The 20,373-nt window shown below is 31.4% G+C and overlaps 1 protein-coding gene across 1 annotated transcript in view; it reads left to right on the plus strand.

The window, feature by feature from the left end:
- Positions 1 to 20,373, plus strand: part of LOC145268227 (sodium- and chloride-dependent taurine transporter-like) — a 113,516-nt gene that overhangs the window by 86,731 nt on the left and 6,412 nt on the right. Inside the window, exon 12 of the mRNA XM_080123541.1 lies at positions 2,062 to 2,162. Within this exon, the coding sequence (XP_079979667.1) occupies positions 2,062 to 2,162 (101 nt within the window). The remainder of the gene's footprint in view (positions 1 to 2,061; positions 2,163 to 20,373) is intronic.

The following is a 20,373-nucleotide window of genomic DNA, read 5'->3' on the forward strand; positions in this document are numbered from 1 at the left end:
TTACATATATACATCTTTAAAATAAATATGCAGACACACACACACACACACACACACACACACACACACACACACATATATATAAAATGCCCATATGTTGATTAGTTTAAAGTGATCAGTTGGTCTGGTTTCAGATCTCAACTTGAAAACCCTCGCCACATCTAGAAACGCTTAAGTGTTGTGATACGCCAAAATAGCTGTCGTTAGGTTAATATGTAGATACACACATACGCATACATACACACGTATATATATTTTTATATATATTCATATATATAATTTTTCCTCTTTTTTTAGGGGGTCTTTTAAGATTATTTGCTAGATTTACTTATTTGTCAACAATTTTCTAATCATTTGTTTTGTGAAACTTAACTGTACATACTTAATTTGTTTTACATTATATATTTTTTAATTGTTAGTTTAAATAATTTGATTATCCATTAATATTTACATGTAACAATTAATATTTCTTCATTATATTTATATATCTTTTTAAAACCCTATATCCATAATCTTTAATTGCCATTCTTGTTTATGCATACCTATATATAAGTTGTTACATTATATATTTTTACTTATTATTTTTAATTATGTAATTCTTTGCAAATTTATTTATTTTTAGTTATTTATTAAATTATTATTTTAATCGTTGTTAATTATTTCTTTGATTACATCAATAAAGTAAATTATCCATTTTTTATTACTCATGCAAAAATATTTTTGGTTTGTTTAATTGTCTAATTATTAGTTTATGATTCAATTATTTGTTTATAATTTGATTCCATTACTTATAAATTGATTTCATTAAAGGAATATGTTTTGAAAATTGTATATCTATATATATATGCGTTATAAAAATAATGTTTTGAAAATTGTATATCTATATATATATATGCGTTATAAAAATAATGCTCATGGAGGAAAAATATACGTTTTTCCTTATATGTAGTAATGATTCTAAAATGTTAAATGTTGAGCCATTTAAATTGTCAAAAAAAAACTAATTTAAATTTTAATGGACAAATTTTGTGTCAGAAAGCATTATAGACACCTTGTTAATAAATCCATCACACACATGCATACCCATACATATATAAAATTGATCTATGAGAATGTTTAAAAGAATATTATAAAGAAATCACTGTTTTTTTTTTGTTTTTGTTTTTTTTTTGTTTTGTTTTTTTTTGTTTTTTTAGTATTCTCGGTTCGGCTTGTCTAGCCAAGATGTCTAATCAACAAAACAATGTGTTACAGATTTCTATGTTATATTGTTTTTTTTTATTCTCTTGTAGACACACATATACTCATACTTGCACACACACACACATCTACATAGGTACCTCTTTGTAATGACCGTGAAAATGCTTGTCTAATTAGCTAAACATATATATATAATATATATATATATATATATATATATATATATATATATATATATATATATATATATATATATATATATATATATATATATGGAAGACGTGCCCTCGAAAACTGGATATTCAGACTGTTTCGAATTTTCATCTTAAATTGAGAATAACATTTAGTGTTTTGAAATTTTTTGTGTGATTGCAAACAAACTGGCGAATGGACCCCCGGAGGTTTTCTTTGGATTACAATATCTGGTGATGGGAATTTGGATCATCTTTATCTATCACTTTTACCCTCCCTTCCTCTCCTCTCCTCTCCTCCCTCCCCCTCTCTCTCTCTCTCTATCTCTTTCTCTCTTTTTCTATCTATCTCTTTCTCTCTTTCTTACTTTCTCTCAAAGTATACAGCACTAATTATGTATATACATATATCAATCAATCAGGTTGAGTATTATGTATGCATCTCTCTCTCTATCTCTCTATCTCTCTATCTATCGATCTATCTCTATCTCTCTCTTTCTTTCTCTGGTTCAAAAGGTTGGAACAAGAAACATAAAGTAATAGATGTTTTACCCTCCTTATCAGCCCTTCAAAAGTTTGTTTTCAAAAATTGTAGACAAATGTGTCTAAATTACAGCCAGATTGATATACTGTTACTTGTATAAACGACTTGCAAATTTAATTTTTACAGGTGTTGATCGGTTTTATGACAATCTCGAGATGATGTATGGATTCCGCCTGAATAGTTGGATGAAATACTGTTGGATGTATTTAACTCCAGGATTCACAATTGTAAGTATTCTGATCCATATTTATTTACACAATCTATCAAGTAAATGGGTCCAAACTAAAAAGTATATCGAAATTGTTGCATCTGAACTTAGAATCCATACGATGCAAATGTTTCTGGAATTTAAATGTATCATCAAGGATATATTAATAATATCTATATTAATATTGGACCAATAGGAATCGGACTTGGGAATTGGAAAAATCGAAACTTCTTGGGGTATCGGAATTGGTAACGAAATCGTAAAATTCCAATTCTAAAAAACTATTTTTTTAATTGTTTAATTTTTGTCTTTGTTTAAAACTTAATTTTCCATTGCTGGTACTAATGATAAAATAATAAATAATTACATAATAATAGGAAATCTACTATCTAAGAAGCAAGCACTTGAAAATCAGAATTTAAAATTTAACGGTTGAAAAGACAAGACAAGTTCACATTTTTTAATAAACATGTCTATTATTAAAATTAAATTCTTTTTTTTTTTCTCTCCAAATCTTCGAATAGTAAAATATTCTTCATCAGGAAATGCAGACAATTACTTTAAAAACTGTCTGTATTTCCTGATGAAGAATATTTTACTTTGGGGGAAAAAATTAATTTAATTTTAATAAATAGATATGTTTATTAAAATAAACTTGAACTTGTCGAGTTTTTTCATCCGTTAAATTTTACATATTTATATATTTTTAAACTATTAGTAAAACTAAACTCACACCCATAACTGTGTTTTTATGCTTTCAAAAATATATGTGCATGTTACACGAGTATTTACAGTAATCCTCCACCCTTGCCAACCCCCCCCCCAAAAAAAAAAAATCTATAGGTAAATGGTTAGACATTTAAAAAACCGAATCAGTAATTGTATCGAAATCGGAAATTTAAAACGGAATCTGTAATTGTATTGGAATTGGGAAAAAAGTATTTGAATCGTCCAATCACTACTTCATATTAATAAAATTGTGTGTCCACTTCTTGTGTATCTATGTACGTGTGAGTTTCTTACCTTTACTTTGCATGGAATTTTTTTTTTTATTATTATTTATATTACTATCAGTTCAGCCCGGCTTTGCTCGGGGCCAATGTACTGTTTATAACTTTATGTATATATGTATTAAAAAGTTTGACTCATGTCCGGGTAACATACATTTAAAATTTCAAGTGTTTTAGTGTTACCATAAATTTTAACGACGTTTGAAAAAGGGTCACCATTTCTGTTGGTCCCTTTTTTGGGGCACCTCCGACATTAGAGAGAGAACAAGAGTGCTGAAAAAGAACAGTTGTGGAAAAGAAAACATCGGTTATAATTAAGACTTTAGGATTGATGATGCTTTATAAAAGTTTCCAAGATGTAGGGTACAAAGAGGATGGTACATTTTCTTTGATAAAAGTCTTTACCCAGGGAAACTGGTCCGTCACGTGTTGATGCTTCTATCGTTTCCACATGTCTGAGACAGATTTCTTCTTTGTATCTCCCTCACACAGTCCTCTATTCTGATTGGCTGAAACCTCTGGTGATGTTGAGAGAAGAAAGGAAGGGAAAAGTAGAAGAGTAGGGAGAAAGAGAGAAATAAGGGAAGCATACCGTAGCAGCATCATAGTAGTAGTTCACTACACGAGTTCCCCACCAAATAACGGAGTTAAGTACCCTCCACAGAATTATTAAATATGTATATTGCTTAAATTTGTTTAAAAATAAAAGTACTCATTTTTTTTTTTCCATGTTACTTTCCTACCAGATCTACACTTATATGTGTCAGCAATTTTATCTTCAACTTTGTCGGTATCATCTGTCTTAATAAGTTTATCATTAGTAGTACTGTCATTTGTCTGTGCCTTCTCAGTCGGTCTAATTTTATTAGTACTAGTTGGTTCTATGTACGGCTTTAATCTATCTATTAATACGTGTGTATAAGTACCGTTGTTCATATCGATCTGATAATGCTTATCTGATCGAGTCAAAACTTTATAAGGATCTGAGTATGGTGCTTCTAATGGTTTCCTAACTCGATCAACTATGAGCCATACTTTTTCACAGGAAGATAAACCTTTCGGTATAAATGTTTTGGGACTGTCATGGATATATCTTTTTCGTTGTTGAGTACATCAATTTGGAACATCCATTCAGACAAATTACGTATGTGTATGTATGTTTCTCCTACTCTCTGTTTGTATCAACTGCTGAGGAATCAATATCGGAGTTCCAGTAACAGACATAAAAGGGGTGCTACGTATACCCAGCAGAATCACCGGTATCGCTTTCATCCATGATTCTTTTCGAGCCATTATTGCTGCTTTAAGTGTATGGTGTGCTCTTTCGATCATCCCGTCACTTTGAGGGTGATACAAAGTTGCCCTCAATCGGTAAAAACCTACTACTTTGGTTAATTCCTGGAACAATTTGCTCTCAAACTGACTACCTCTGTCAGTTACAACATGCAGTGGGACTCCAAATCAAGCTACCCATGCATTGATAAATGCTTCTGCTACCGACTATGCAGTTATCTCAGTCATAGGTTGTACTTCAATCTAACGAGTTGCACGATCGAAGTTCGGTCTTTGCTTCAGGATCCAACATCATCCGTTCGGATAGTAGTAAAATTATGGATGCATAATTAGGGACTAATTTGCAGTAAAAACCTGTCATCCCCAAAAATCTACGTAAGCTTTTTGAGTCCTTAGGTATTATTTAAAGTACACAACAAGCATTCTTTGCTTATGTGAAAACCTAAGAAATCTAACTCTGGTATTCCGAATACACACTTATCTAAGGAAATCTTTAAATTGTTATCACTAAGGATCCTAGATACTCTATCTAAATCTTCCTTGTGCTGTTGCTCACTTTCACTAAAAACTAGTATGTCGTCTGAATATATAAGTATACAATTTAATTTTTTAAATATTTTATCGATAAAACGCTGAAATGTAGCCGCAGCATTCTTTAAACAAAATGGCATGTAATTAAACTCAAACAAACCAAAAGGTGTCACTACTGCTGTCTTAGGCACATCTTCAGGGTGTACCTTAATCTGATGATATGCTGCAGTTAAATCTATTTTGAAAAAATATTGTTTATTAACTGTGTGCAGAAGGAATTTATATTTGGTACCGGGTAGCGGTTTGTTTTGGTAATGCTATTTAATGCACGGAAATCACCGCACGCTCGATATGACCCATCCGGCTTCTTCACCAAGTGCAAAGGAGTTGCTCACTCGCTACTGGAAGGCTGGATAACTCCTGCATTTAGTAACTTTTTAAATTCTGCCTGTGCTGCCTCTAACTTAGGACTGGAAAGTTGTCTGGTTTTAGCAAAGACTGGTACGTGGCTGCCTGTATCAATCCTGTGATACACTCCACCATAGTCTTTGTTTGTGTCGCTATGTGGTGAAAGCACATTATTATATTTACCTATTACTTCGGTAACATAATCTGCTAGGTCTATTTTGTTAATCACTACAGCATCGGTTCCCGTTACTGCATTGACTGCAATTTCACGCTCCGTTACGTTATCACGGATGGATCTATTTTTACAATCCACTATAATGCTAAATTTGTTTAAGAAGTCAAATCCTATTTTTGCAGAAACTTCTAATAACGGCAGCACTTCTGAAGCAAACGCAGTCCCCCTTTCTAGTTTTCCGAATCACTAGGGGTGGGAGAGGAAGGGCGTGAGTTAGGCAGAGTTTGTAAGCTACTCTTTTTCTTTGGCCACTTACACCATGGCTTACATGTACGAGCCTCCTCCTCGAAATATATATGGACTCTACATATCTTCGGCCGCTGTTTCCTTCTATATGGACATAGGCCGGCTGGAATGGTTTCATTAAACTGTCTGGTGGTAATATGGTCGTCTGTCTGAGCTCAACTCTCAACCGCCCAAAATACTGATGTATTTTCTATTAACGGCATCAAATTGTTGGATAGTCGACCCAACTCCGTTAATGGCATTTCAGTGTGGGCTGCTATTACTGGGCCGATTTGCTTCGGGAGTGCGTGTATGAATTTATGGCGCACTATCTCGTCACTTGCCCCTATTCTATGTGCGACCGTTACCATCTCCTGGGGTATAAACACGGACGACCAGCTAACGTAGTGGTCCTTGTCAACTTCTCTAGGAGTTCAGGTCTGGTCTTTTCATATGTAGACAACACAGACTCCTTTAACTTCGCATAGTTTAGCGACTGCAGAATTGCTGGAGGTATATTTGTTACCACGTCAGGTGGCAATACACTGATAACCGTATAGAACTTAGTATCATCGCTCGTAATGTGTCCGAGATGGAATTGAGCTTCTATTATTGAATACCATCCCTCGAAATTCGTCTCCATAAATTGTGGGGGGTTTATGCTAACCTGTTTTGCGTCCATTATTATTATTACTAATTATTATTATTAATTATTATTATTACTATTATTACTACTATTAATTATTATTATTATTAATAATTATTATTATTCCTATGATTATTATTAGTTACTATTATTATTATTTTTTATTATTATTATTTGTAGCTGCGACTAAAGGAAATGGCTGGGGGGTGATAAGCAAGAAGAGAGAAAAGCGAGTACTCACCAGAGGTTAATTTCAGCAGGTGCTTGGAGAAATAGCGTCAATTAAATTTTATTTTATATATATATATATAAATGTGTGTGTGTGTGTGTGTGTGTGTGTGTGTGTGTGTGTGTGTGTGTGTGTGAATATATAGTCAATGTTCTTAAAGAAAAAAAAAAACTGAGTTCCTCGATGCACACACGTGTTCCAAAATTGGCTTCACACACGTGCGTCTGGAAGGTTCCTTTTTCTGTGTGTGGGTGTGTTTCAGAATGAAATTTGGGATTCTGTATTGATTCTTAAAGTCACTTTTTTGTTGTTACAGAATAGTTTTTAGACCAGATTTTATTTTAGTCGTTAATCTGGTGAGAATCGCGTAAAAGGTTTTGTTTTTTGGGGGGGTTTTTACTGCTTATTTTTCTTATTTGTTTGTTTTTGCTTTATTTAGCGTAAACCGTTTCACAAAAATAGCAAAAATATATATATTATCGGCATTTCTTGGAAAGCGGATTTATATATACTTTTTTGTAAGGTTTTACTGTAGTTTTAGAAAGGCTTTTTCTTCTTTTTCTTTTTTTTTTACTCTGTCACGTTCTCATCATTTTATTTTTTGTTTTTTTTTGTTCTTTGAAAATTGTGTGTATATACACACGTCGGGCGTTCACCAAATTATGGCGGTTACCATAAATTTTAACGACATTTGAAAAAGGGTCACCATTTCAGTCGGTCCCCTTTTTGGGGCACCTCCGACATTAGAGAGAGAACAAGAGTGCTGAAAAAGAACGGTTGTGGAAAAGAAAACATCGATTACAATTAAGTGCGACGAGACTTTAGGATTGATGATGCTTTATAAAGGTTTCAAAGATTTAGGGGTACAAAGAGAATGGTACATTTCTTTGATAAAAGTCTTTACCCAGGGAGACTGGTCCGTCACGTGTTGATGCTTTTCCGCATGTTTGAGACAGATTTCTTCTCTGCATCTCCCTCCAACACAGTCCTCTATTCTGATTGGCTGAAACCTCTGGTGACGTTGAGAGAAGAAAGGAAGGGAAGAGTAGAAGAGAAGGGAGAAAGAGAGAAATAAGGGAAGCATACCGTAGCAGCATTATAGTAGTAGTTCATTACATTTATACCCAAAATTAGCGGAGGAGTTTGATAGAGTCTGTAAATGTCAACACTTTCAACTTTGACCCCTTGGCAGCCAAATTTTCGCCCAAAACTGATTAATATGAAACTGTAATAATTTATTGCGTTTTGATAAACATTTTATTAATTACTAACTACTCTGACCCGGCGTTGCCCATATTTAATTTTGTGTGGGGTTGCCTTTCAGATATTACTAGTTGGACGCCCGTCGTTGCTCAGTTGTACAAATCGCTTAAATATGATATTATAATTTATGGAAATTGCATTATTATAGAATCAATCCTTTATAAATATTATATATTACGATGAAAAATACGATGAATAATTTGCCCAGTGGACTAATTAGCAAAAAACAAAAAAAGACAAAAAAAAAGAAATAATAATAATGTAGTTTGTCAAATTCCGTCTGTGTTTGTTTACGATATCACGTCAGCTGATATTTGGGCTTGACGATAAATGACCTGAGAACTCATTTCTGATTAATTTTAAAATATGAAAACAAAGAAATGATTTGCCGTGATTTTAAATGGTACCTCTTCTTTTATCATAAATTGAATTCATTAATAAAAAAAAAAAAAATTAAAATAAAATGTTGGGGTACCGGTACCCCCAGGCTTGAACATGGGATAATTCGATCTGTAGTCAAATGCTCTATCACTGAGTTTTGCTTCCAGATGTAAACAAATCTGTTTTTTTTTTCTAAGAAAAAATTATTTGTTGAGATTTTTTTATCTCCCTTGCCGGTGCAACCTAAAATATTCCCCTATAAAATTTTTTTTTTTTCTTTTATAAGAAAGAAAGTCTAGTTTTAGGATCAAATTTTTTTCGATTTTTGATACTTATCATACAAATTTCTGTATAATACATATCTAAGAATACTGCCAGACATATAAATTACCTTGTGTGAAATTTGCAAAAGATAGACTCAGCTGTTTCGGAACCTATAATGAAGAACCATACACACACGCACACACACACACACACACACACACAAAGTGACTTTTATATAATAGTAGAGATGTTAATTTGCTACCAGGTTTCACGGTGCCAGTACAATATTAAATAATTTACTGAACTTAAACAGGATTTAAACTCACAAAAATATTATAATCTACGATGTCGGGTGAAAGGAAACTGATTCGCTTTTCTGGTGAAAAAATATTTGATGGAATTTAGATTAAACCCAAGAAAAATATTGCAAAGCCGTTTTAAGTAAATTATGTGACTGAAATATGATTTAACCCACGAGAAAATATTGCAATATAGGAAGGAGATGGAAAATAGACCGCTGAATGTTAAAATTAACATGACAAAATGTTTGATAGAACTGATGTATATAAAACATAGCTGCAAGTATTTATAGCAGCTACTAGCATTAAATTTTTGCAATTGTCGTTGCTGCATGTTAATTGATTACGATACTATATGTCTCGAAACAGATTAATTTAGGTACGTTTTGTTTCTTCCCCGTGAATTAAATAAAGGACACTGTTCACAATTCCGTCCAAATTTCTGATAGAAAAATTCCCAAGTTCAACACTTGAAGAAGATCGGAGGTTACATCGACCTAAACATTATGAAAATGTCACTTAAAAAGAGAACAGTAGTCCAAAGAATGTAAATAATACGATCCAATAGTAAAAAATAAAAAATAAAAATAGTATGTAAGTCACAAAGAGACTGGAAACGTACATGCACAGGGGTACAGAAGTAATCCCGATGTTATTAATTACATTTTACAAGTTATAAAAATGATTAAAAAACTTTAGAGCTGGAGTGGAAGAAAATCAAAATTAAAACTATACAATATTCCTAAAAGGTTATGGTAACATTTTGGAGTGGTTTACATAACATAAAATAATGAACACATATGAAACATTTAAGATCTAATCCCTAACCCTACCCCTACCCCTAACCCTAACCCATGTGAAATTTAATCCTTATTGTTTCATATGAACAAACAAACAAAAATGTATTATGTATGTAATATTTTCTGTAATATTTTCTGTACTTCAAACCTAAATAATCATTGCATATAAAAATCGATATTTGATCTTGTGTAGCTACCTGCTATTGTTAAATCTTAGTACATTTTATCAGGACAATAGTTGTTCATTTGATTAAATTTTTTGCAAATAAAACTTATCCTTCTCAGGCTAGTGTTCATAGGGAAACAGATTTTCCCTTTCAGCAACAAATGTAAATAAAAGGTAAAAATTAATTATACTAACAGCAGCAAATTTGATGACGACGACGACGACGACAACGACGATGAGGATTATTAATATTAATTTACTTTTTTCATTGCTGAAAAATATCTGTAAAGTAAAATGTATATTTTTTATTCTGATTGGATCTGACATGCTAAAAAATATGTAATACCTTAAAAGTTTTGAATTTCAAGGTTAATCTCAGTCATGTGAATATAGACAAAAATCTCAATTTTAAAAAACTACTATATTTGTTAATTTAAATGCATTTATCACACATATAGGTTATTGTTATTCAAATCAACAATATATGTTATTTTAAAATATGGTATATATAATAGAGAGCAAAAACCCAAGCAAATCTATTTGTATGTCTAATTTGTAACAATTTATAATAAATTATTGTTTAGTACTATTCGTTTATAATTTTTTAATCTTATTTTCCTATATATATATATATATATATATATATATATATATACATATATATACATACACATATATACATATATATATATATATATATATATATATATATATATATATATATATATATATATATATATATATACGGACGGCCAAAAAAACGGCAGGGTAGCTGAAACAATAATGTGACTTAACAGAAAGATACGGTAATAAAAAATAAAACGTATATATATATATATATATATATATATATATATATATATATATATATATATATATATATATATATAAATGCACTATATTTATATATAATATAAAAAGGATAAATCACTAAAACATTTCTGAAAATATTATTTCATTAATTTTCAAGGAAGCTGATTTAAATGAAGCTTATATCATTAGCTAAAAAGAAAGATTTACTACTGTAGCATAAGCAAGAACAGTTCAGACTGCTTGCTCCTTCGTTTTTTCTTTTCCTCTCTCCCTTCCTCCCATTAGCACACTATATATATATATATATATATATATATATATATATATATATATATATATATATATATATATATATATGGTTTCTAAATTCAGTATGTTCCAGGATTCATGTGTTTGCTTCTGTTAGCTATGCTGTTTTTATATTATTTTGTTTTTCGAATTCGACCCTGGGCTCAATGCATATTTTATAAGTTAACTGGTACTAAAGAAAACATGTACCTACTGAAAACATTCTATGTACCAACAACCACAGAACTGACATCTCCTGATGAATACTAATAAATATTTTGATTGACATTTTTTTTTTCTGTATGAAATTTTTAAAAAGAAATGTAAAAAAAAAATTCATATTTTGACCCATAATTTTTAATGTGTTCTGAAAATTTAAAGTGTTTCTCTCAAATTATGTTTGACCAAATACAGTTCGCTCAAGAACTTCTACCATGACCTCTTGGCAGAACCATAACCTGGATTATGCGGCTGTTAATGTGATTTCTGACCACCAGTTGCTCTGCATGTTGTACTACTAGTTCTATTAAAAGTTCTTCTCGTCTTAGAAAAATCAGAACATCCTCAGCTTGACTGAGTGTTTGATGAAGAGATTCTTGCCTTTTGTAAAGTGGTAAGTTATTTGATCCTCGCAAGTCTTGTATTGGCAATAGCAAAGATTGTTGTTCAGTGTTTTCTTAATAGTCATTACTCTCGTGCTCATTTCTCTCACTAATGTGCGCATTGTCTGGATCCTGGATCGATGAATTTCATTATGCAAACAGTTAGAATGTTTGTTCAAGAAACACATGGGGCTACAGCTTCAATTTCCAAATTTTTTTATCCAGTACAAATCATCATGATGCAATTTGTGATGATGATTATTATTATTATTATTATTATTATCATTATTATTATTATTGGCTCACATGGAGCTTTCACGCAAGTCAACAACCGATCGGTTTGGAGACCTGTGGTGTTCTCTGGAAACTGAGTGACAACAAGTCTCCCCAGACGTCCAGCTCTCTCCACCTCCTCTGATAGCATTTGCAAATAAATTTGCGTCATCGCAACAGCCTCATACCATTGATTCGCTGGTAGTGGCCATTGGTTTGTACTGGAATTTGAGTGGCACTAAGCCTCCCCATGATCCCAGTTCTCTTCGCGCTTGTATTATAATTATTATTATTAATATTTATTATTATTAATAATAATAATAAAATGAACAGATGCCAATAATTATAGATCAATTTCATGTCTGCCATTGATGTGGAAACTGTTCACTGGAATATTTGCGGAGAAAATTTATGAACATCTAGAGAGTAATGGTGTTTTTCCTGATGAACAAAAGGGATGCCAGAAAGGCTCAAGAGGTACTAAAGAGCAACTACTAATTGATAAACCCATAATGCAGGATAAGAAGAAGAAGAAGAGGAATCTGAGCGTAGCATGGATTGATTACAGAAAGGCTTATGACATGGTTCCTCAGTCATGGATACGTGAAATACTATTGATGATGAAGATTGCTGAGAATGTGGTAGGGCTTTTGGATACAAGTATGGTTCAATGGAAAACGGTGCTGACAGCAAACAGAGAGGAGATGGGGCAGGTTGGCATTAAACGTGGGATATTTCAAGGAGATTCGTTATTGCCACTTCTTTTTGTAATGATAATGATGCCACTGAGCATCCTCTTGAAGTGAGAAAAACTGGGGTATAACTTTGGATCTGGTGACAGACGCCTCAACCATCTACTGTTTATGGATGATTTGAAAATATTCGGTAGAAATGAAAAGAAAATGGAGAGACTGGTAGAACTTGTGGGGACATACTCAGAAGACATTGGGATGGAGTTTGGGATTAGTAAATGTGCCATGCTGGTGATGAAAAGAGGAGTAAAGGTTCATTCGAATGGAATAGTGCTGCCAAATGGAGAAATCATGAAAGAAATAAAAGATACAGGATATAAGTATTTGGGAGTGCTGGAGGGTGTAGGCATCATGAACAGAGAAATGAAAGAAAAAGTCAGGAAGGAGTATCTTAGAAGAGTGAAACTAATTGCAAAGTCGAAACTGTATGGAGGAAATCTAATGAAAGCAGTAATGCATGGGCAGTCAGTGTTTTGAGATACAGTGTGGGAATTTTAGAATGGTCTGACAAGAATTTGCATGCCATGGATATCAAAACAAGAAAAGTTTTAGCAATGTTTGGTATATTTCACATTCGAAGTAGCATAGCAAGGCTGTATCAAAAGAGGAAAGATGGTGGGAGAGGATTGAAAAGTGTAAAAGATTGTGTTAGAACCGAGGAGATGTCGTTGAAGGAGCATGTGGTTAGAAGTGGGGAGTGGATGCTTAAGGTTGTGGCCAATGAAGTGGAGGTATGTGAGACCAAGGCTGATTATGTGAAACGTATGGATAGAGAAAGGGCAGAGGAATTGGCTAGGAAGAAAATGCATGGAAGGTTCTTCCAGGATATAGCAGAAGTGGCTGATGAAAGATCATGGCAATGGCTTAGAGCTGGGTATCTGGCTAAGAGTACTGAAGCTTTTGTCTGTGCAACACAAGAGCAGGCATTAGGAACACGATTGTTCAAAAAAGTGGTTCTAGGAGAGGAAATTGCTGCAGAATGCCTGATTTGTGGTAAGACTTCAGAGTCAATTGGGTGTAGTGGACTGGCCCAGAGAGAGTACCGCAAAAGACACGATCGCATGGGACTCCGGATATATTGGGAGGTGTGTAAGAGGGTTGGGGTGAAGTGTTCTGAAAAATGGTTTGAGGAGGTGCCTGATGAAGTGAGAACAAGTGAAGATGGCAACATAGAGGTATGGTGGGATAAAAGTGTCATAACAACCAAGCAATTGGAACATAATCGCCCGGATTTGGTCATCATTGACAAGGTCTCAAAAAACTGGCAGATTGTAGACTTCTTAGTACCCTGGGACACGAATGTGAGAGAGAAGGAGAATGAGAAGTGGAGCAATTATGCTCCATTGGCCTTGGAGATAAGGCGTATACACGGGGTTAAAACACAAATAATCCCGGTCGTATTTGGTACACTAGGATTAGTATCAAGTCGTCTGGAAGAACAATTGAAAAAAACTACAAATCCCCGATGTTTTAGGCGGCCTTCAAACCTCTGCAATTATAAGTACCACCAACATCCTTAGAAAAACCCTTGATCTTTGAAGCTCCTTGTTTGAAGCCAGGATTAAGGGAAATCCTTTGGAAATGAATCCCATCCCTTTCCATCATTGCATAAACAAAATCAGAATTATTATTAATATTTTATTATAATTAATAATATTATCATTATTATTATTATTAATATTATTATCATTATTTTTAATATCATCATCATCATCATCATCATCATCATCATCATCATCATCAATAAATTTAATTATATACTTCCATCTTTTGTCATAAATTATTTTACCAAGAATTCTTCAGAAGTTTTGATTTCGGTTTCGATTATGGCTTAAGGAACTCAAGTTTATATGTATTTTTTTTTTTTTTTCATAAGTTTTTTTTTTTCGATTCCAGCTAATGCATATATATGGATATATATATATATATATTTTTTTTTTAAATCACAACTTTATAACATATAAAAATCAATAGAATATTAATTATATAATAATATATACGAAATCTGCAAGAATTAAAATATATTTAAGCATACTTTGTAACCCTAACCCTAACCCTAACCCGACGGTCATTCATGCTAGCTTGGATAAATACTTTTGCAGTTTTAACAAAAGAGCTACAATAATATCAGAGCGTCTCCATTTACACTGAACATCTACAGAATGCTAACATCAATATATTACATATGAATGAGTCCTCCTGTGAAATTTTCACAGGTCCCGCTAGTTATTATTATTATTATTATTATTATTATTATTGTTATTACTAACAGGACCTGTTAACCAGCATTGCCCAGTGTTTATATGGTCCCCACCCCTACCCACACAAAAAATTAAAGTATTGTTGTTGTTGTTGTTGTTGTTGTTGTTGTTGTTGTTGTTGTTGTTGTTGTAGTAGTAGTAGTAGCTCAACCAGCAACTTTCTCACATTTAGAACAGTTTTAAAAATGGACACCACCAACCTCCCTATGTTAAGAACAGCTTTCTGAATAAACACCCGCTTTTGTGAGTGGGATAGTGGTTAATCATTTTATGTATTTTCAGAGAAATATATTTCGCAGCAATTAATTAGATTTGTGACGTATTTGCGTTTAAACATAATAAAAAGCATCTAAATTAAACTCAGGTATTTTTCATATATACATAAAAGTAAACTACAATTGTATTTTGGTTTTTGACCTACGTGTGTTTATAAATGGAAGCAAAACATTTAATATTAGTTGTTACCCTTGCGAGTCCACAGGTGCAAAAAAAAAGTTTAAAAATTTAGCAACCTCCTATGTAAAAGTGCAAATAGCATCTAGTACTGTGTCAAGTAAACAAAAAAAAAAGTTACCAGCAGTGCCAAGGCTTGAACGCAGAACTGTAAGTGCAAAAATTGGGGCAAAGGGAAAGTAAACACTTTTATTGAATTGGCCACGGTAAAAGTGTCACTTTGCTAGGCTTCGAATTCACTCTTATAACGCGTGAATGAATTAGTGACCCAAATAAAAGTGTAATGCAGTGGATCTCTCTGTGTCTCTCCTTCTCTCTCTCTCTCTCTCTCTCTCTCTCTCTCCCACTCTCTGTATCTCTATCTGTCCTCTCGCCCATTTTCTTTCTATCTCTTCCTATCCCTCCCTCCCATTCTCTCCCCTCTCTCTCTCTCTCTCTCTTTCTCTTTTTCTCTCTCTCTCTTCCTCTCTCTCTCTCTCTCTCTCTATCTATCTATCTATATATATATATATATATATATATATATATATATATATATATATATATATATACTAGCAGTTCAGCCCAGCTTTGCTCGGGCCCTATGTACAGTTTATAACTTTATATATATATATATATATATATATATATATATATATATATATATATATATATATATATATATATTAAAAAGTTTAACTCATGTCTACATCTAAAATTTCAAGTGTTTAAGCTCAAAATTGGTGGAGGAGTTTGGTAGAGTCTGCAAAGGTCAACACTTTCAACTTTGACTTCTTGGAAGCCAAATTTTTGCCCAAAAACTGATTAAAAAGCTTACTGCATGTTTGAATGCACTTTATGTAAAATTTCAAATGCTTAGACCCAAAATTTGCTGAATAATTTGTTAGAGACTGCAAAGATCAAATCTTTTGAACTTTGGCCCCTTGTAAGCCAAATTTTCGGCCAAAAATCGATTAAAAAGTTTGGCCTATGTCTGAATATACTTTATGCAAAATTTCAAATGTTTAGACCAAACATTGGCTGAGAGGTCAAATTTTTTTTAACTTTGACCCCAATTTTGACCCCTTAACATTTATTGTTTTGTGCTGAAATCAAATTAAAAAGTTTGATTCATGTCCGAGTAATCTACATCTAAACTTTCAAATGTTTAGGCTCAAAATTGGCAGAGGAGTTTGGTAGAGTTTTCAAAGGTCAAATCGTTGTACTTTGACCCCTTGACAGCCAAATTTTTGGCCGAAAACTGATTAAAAAGATTTTTCCAAATTTCAATACCCCTTATGTCAAATCTCAAGTCTGTAGACTGAAAATTGACAGAGTAATTTGGTAGGGAAATGTACATACACAGACAGATACACGCACAGACAATTTCACTTTTATAGATATAATATAGATGTATATATCTTTGCGAATATTTGCTTTCTTAGTATGTTGCTCGCTGGTCGGTGAAACCTGCAAGTTCGTGCTAACATGCCTTGTCATTTATGCTGGAATGAAAGTGGTTTGTAAGGCAATGTAGTAAACGAAATATTATAATTAAGAAATAAAGGAAAAGGAAAAAAAAAACAATTGCTGTGTTTTATGTTCTAACTAAATAAATAAATGCATAAATAAATAGAAATATGTAGAAATAACGGAGACGGAAGTGAGTGTAAGAAGAAGCAGTCTTACATAGCTGTGTATTGTCTTTGGTGTCCATGGATGAATAAATATAATAGCTTTATCAATGATTTAATTTAATATCTGAAAAATCCAGAAATGCAAAGTTAATATAGCAAATAAAAAAATGATAGATATAGAGCAAAAGTTTTGTAAAGAACGAATGGATATGTAAAAAAATGGTAAGTGTCGAACCATTCGTTTAATGGTGGAAGATGCAAATATTAGAATGTGAGAATGTCTACTGAGCAGCCAATCAGCTGTGCTGGATTTCGTCAAGGGAGAAATTATTATCTATAAATATGTAAAAGTTATTGTATGTGTATGTCTTATAATCAGTTAAGAGCGGTTATAACCCAGCAAAGTAGGAATATGGAGAAATAGTGCCAGTGTATAATGCAAGTGGTGGAAGCACAGAATAGATAGTGAGAAAAATAGGAACTACTTCCTCTAAAGATGGTGAGATTGTGATCGTGGTGCTCCTCGGAACTAACATAAGATTTTATTATAACGCCTAAATGGGCATATAATGTCGTTCTAAAGTTACATAAGATAGTGGCTAATAGTGTAGACATAATAAATTTGTGTGTGGCATCTGTTGTTGCAAACCTATGGTATTTTGGTCCAGAGGCTTTATGGGTTTTCTTTTAGAGTTGGAAAACTTAAAATCAAAATAAATTACAGAAAAACTATTGGTTTATTCCAAAGATTAATTTTTGACATTTATAATTGAAATACAATTTCATGCATATAGCCCTGTGACTCTTGCATATATATAATAATTTAATTCGCATATATATATAATAATCTAATTCGCATATATATATAATAATCTAATTCGCATATATATATATATAATAATCTAATTCGCATATATATATATATAATTCGCATATATATATAATAATTTAATTCGCATATATATATAATATAATTCGCATATATATATATAATCTAATTCACATATATATATAATAATCTAATTCGCATATATATATAATAATCTAATTCGCATATATATATAATAATCTTATTCGCATATATATATATAATAATCTAATTCGTATATGTATATAATATAATTCGCATATATATAATAATATAATTCGCATATATATATATAATAATCTAATTCGCATATATATATAATAATCTAATTCGCATATATATATAATAATCTAATTCGTATATATATATATATATATATATATATAATAATCTAATTCGCATATATATAATATAATTCGCATATATATATTAATAATATAATTCGCATATATATATAATATAATTCACATATATATAATCAAATTCGCATATATATATAATATAATTCGCATATATATATAATCTTATTCACATATATATATAATAATCTAATTCGCATATATATATAATAATCTAATTCGCATATATATATAATATAATTCGCATATATATATATAATCTAATTCGCATATATATATATAATATCATTCGCATATATATATATATAATAATCTAATTCGCATATGTATATAATATAATTCGCATATATATAATAATCTAATTCGCATATATATATAATAATCTAATTCGCATATATATATAATAATCTAATTCGCATATATATATATAATAATCTAATTCGCATATATATATATAATATAATTCGCATATATATATAATAATCTAATTGGCATATATATAATATAATTCGCATATATATATAATAATATATATATAATAATATATATATATAATAATCTAATTCGCATATATATATAATATAATTCGCATATATATATATAATAATCTAATTCGCATATATATATAATAATCTAATTCGCATATATATATATAATAATCTAATTCGCATATATATATATATAATAATCTAATTCGCATATATATATATATATATAATATAATTCGCATATATATATAATAATCTAATTCGCATATATATAATATAATTCGCATATATATATAATAATATATATATAATAATATATATATATAATAATCTAATTCGCATATATATATAATATAATTCGCATATATATATAATAATCTAATTCGCATATATATATAATATAATTCGCATATATATATAATCTAATTCGCATATATATAATATAATTCGCATATATATATAATCTAATTCGCATATATATATAATAATCTAATTCGCATATATATATAATAATCTAATTCGCATATATATATATATAATATAATTCGCATATATATATATATAATAGGCCGTGACTCTCGCATATATATATAATAATCTAGAGGTTCAATCTTCACAAACTCTACACATTAAATTAGGCTGTATTTCAGCAATAACGCACCAAATGTTTTCATCCAAGTGGTCTATTGTGTGTGATTTATGGGCATAGACATGGGGCTTTACATATCTCCAAAGAAAATAATATAGTGGGGTTAAATTACATGAACGAGGTGGCCGGTTGACAGGCCTATTTTGTGAAATTATTCATGCATCAAATGTTTCTCTTAGTAAATTTATTTGCTCGGCTGTCATGATGGATTGCCAAACCAAGCTGAACTTAAAATAACTGATAGTTTCTAAATCTACAATTAAAAAAATAAAATTGCCAATTTAAAGTTTGATACTTCTGAAAATAAAAACAAACATGTGTGTGTGTGTGTGTGTGTGTGTGTGTGCGTGCGTGTGCGTGTGTGCGTGTGTGTGAAGTGACCTTGTCTGTTTGTATGTGTGAGGAACGGTCTTTACCAAACTACTCTGTCAATTTTTGGCCTACAGATTTAAAACTTGATATATAGATGATTCGGACCTGTGAAATAAAATTCAATTTGGTTTTTAGTCGGTAAAAATAGCTGCTAATGTATCAAAGTAGTAAAATGGTTGACTAAATGTGTTATTTCTGCACATACGCAAATATACATTTATATCTTTAACAACATTATTATTTTAAGTGTGTTATGCATATGAACTTTAGAGCAGATGCTAACGAATAAGGCTGGAAAGATAAAGTTTTTGGTTTTAATTCTAGCTGATGGCACCTAAGTCATATTTGTTTTTACTTTTGAAATCACTACTATGTATTGTAGGGTAACGGGACAGCACTACTGTCAAAAGAAAAATAAGGCACCTCCTTCCCTCTGCTAGTCTGTGAGAGACCCTTGGGCATAGTTGAGAACCCATTTTATCACCCCCCCCCCCCTGATCAAGGTAATGTGGGGTCATGGAAAATAGGTGACTAATGTAATAAAGAAGCAAAAAAAAATAATTCTGTTCATGGTTTCAATCGTTCAGTATGGGTGCTGTTCAGACAGAAAGAAACTGCAACCTACTGACTGTGCAACTGCAAAGAAAGCTACGGCAATGCATCAAATTCTTTATTCGAGAAGCAGC

The sequence above is a fragment of the Euprymna scolopes genome, chromosome 43 (genome assembly GCF_053919585.1).
Source record: "Euprymna scolopes isolate OS-2025 chromosome 43, ASM5391958v1, whole genome shotgun sequence".
Taxonomy (NCBI): domain Eukaryota; kingdom Metazoa; phylum Mollusca; class Cephalopoda; order Sepiida; family Sepiolidae; genus Euprymna; species Euprymna scolopes.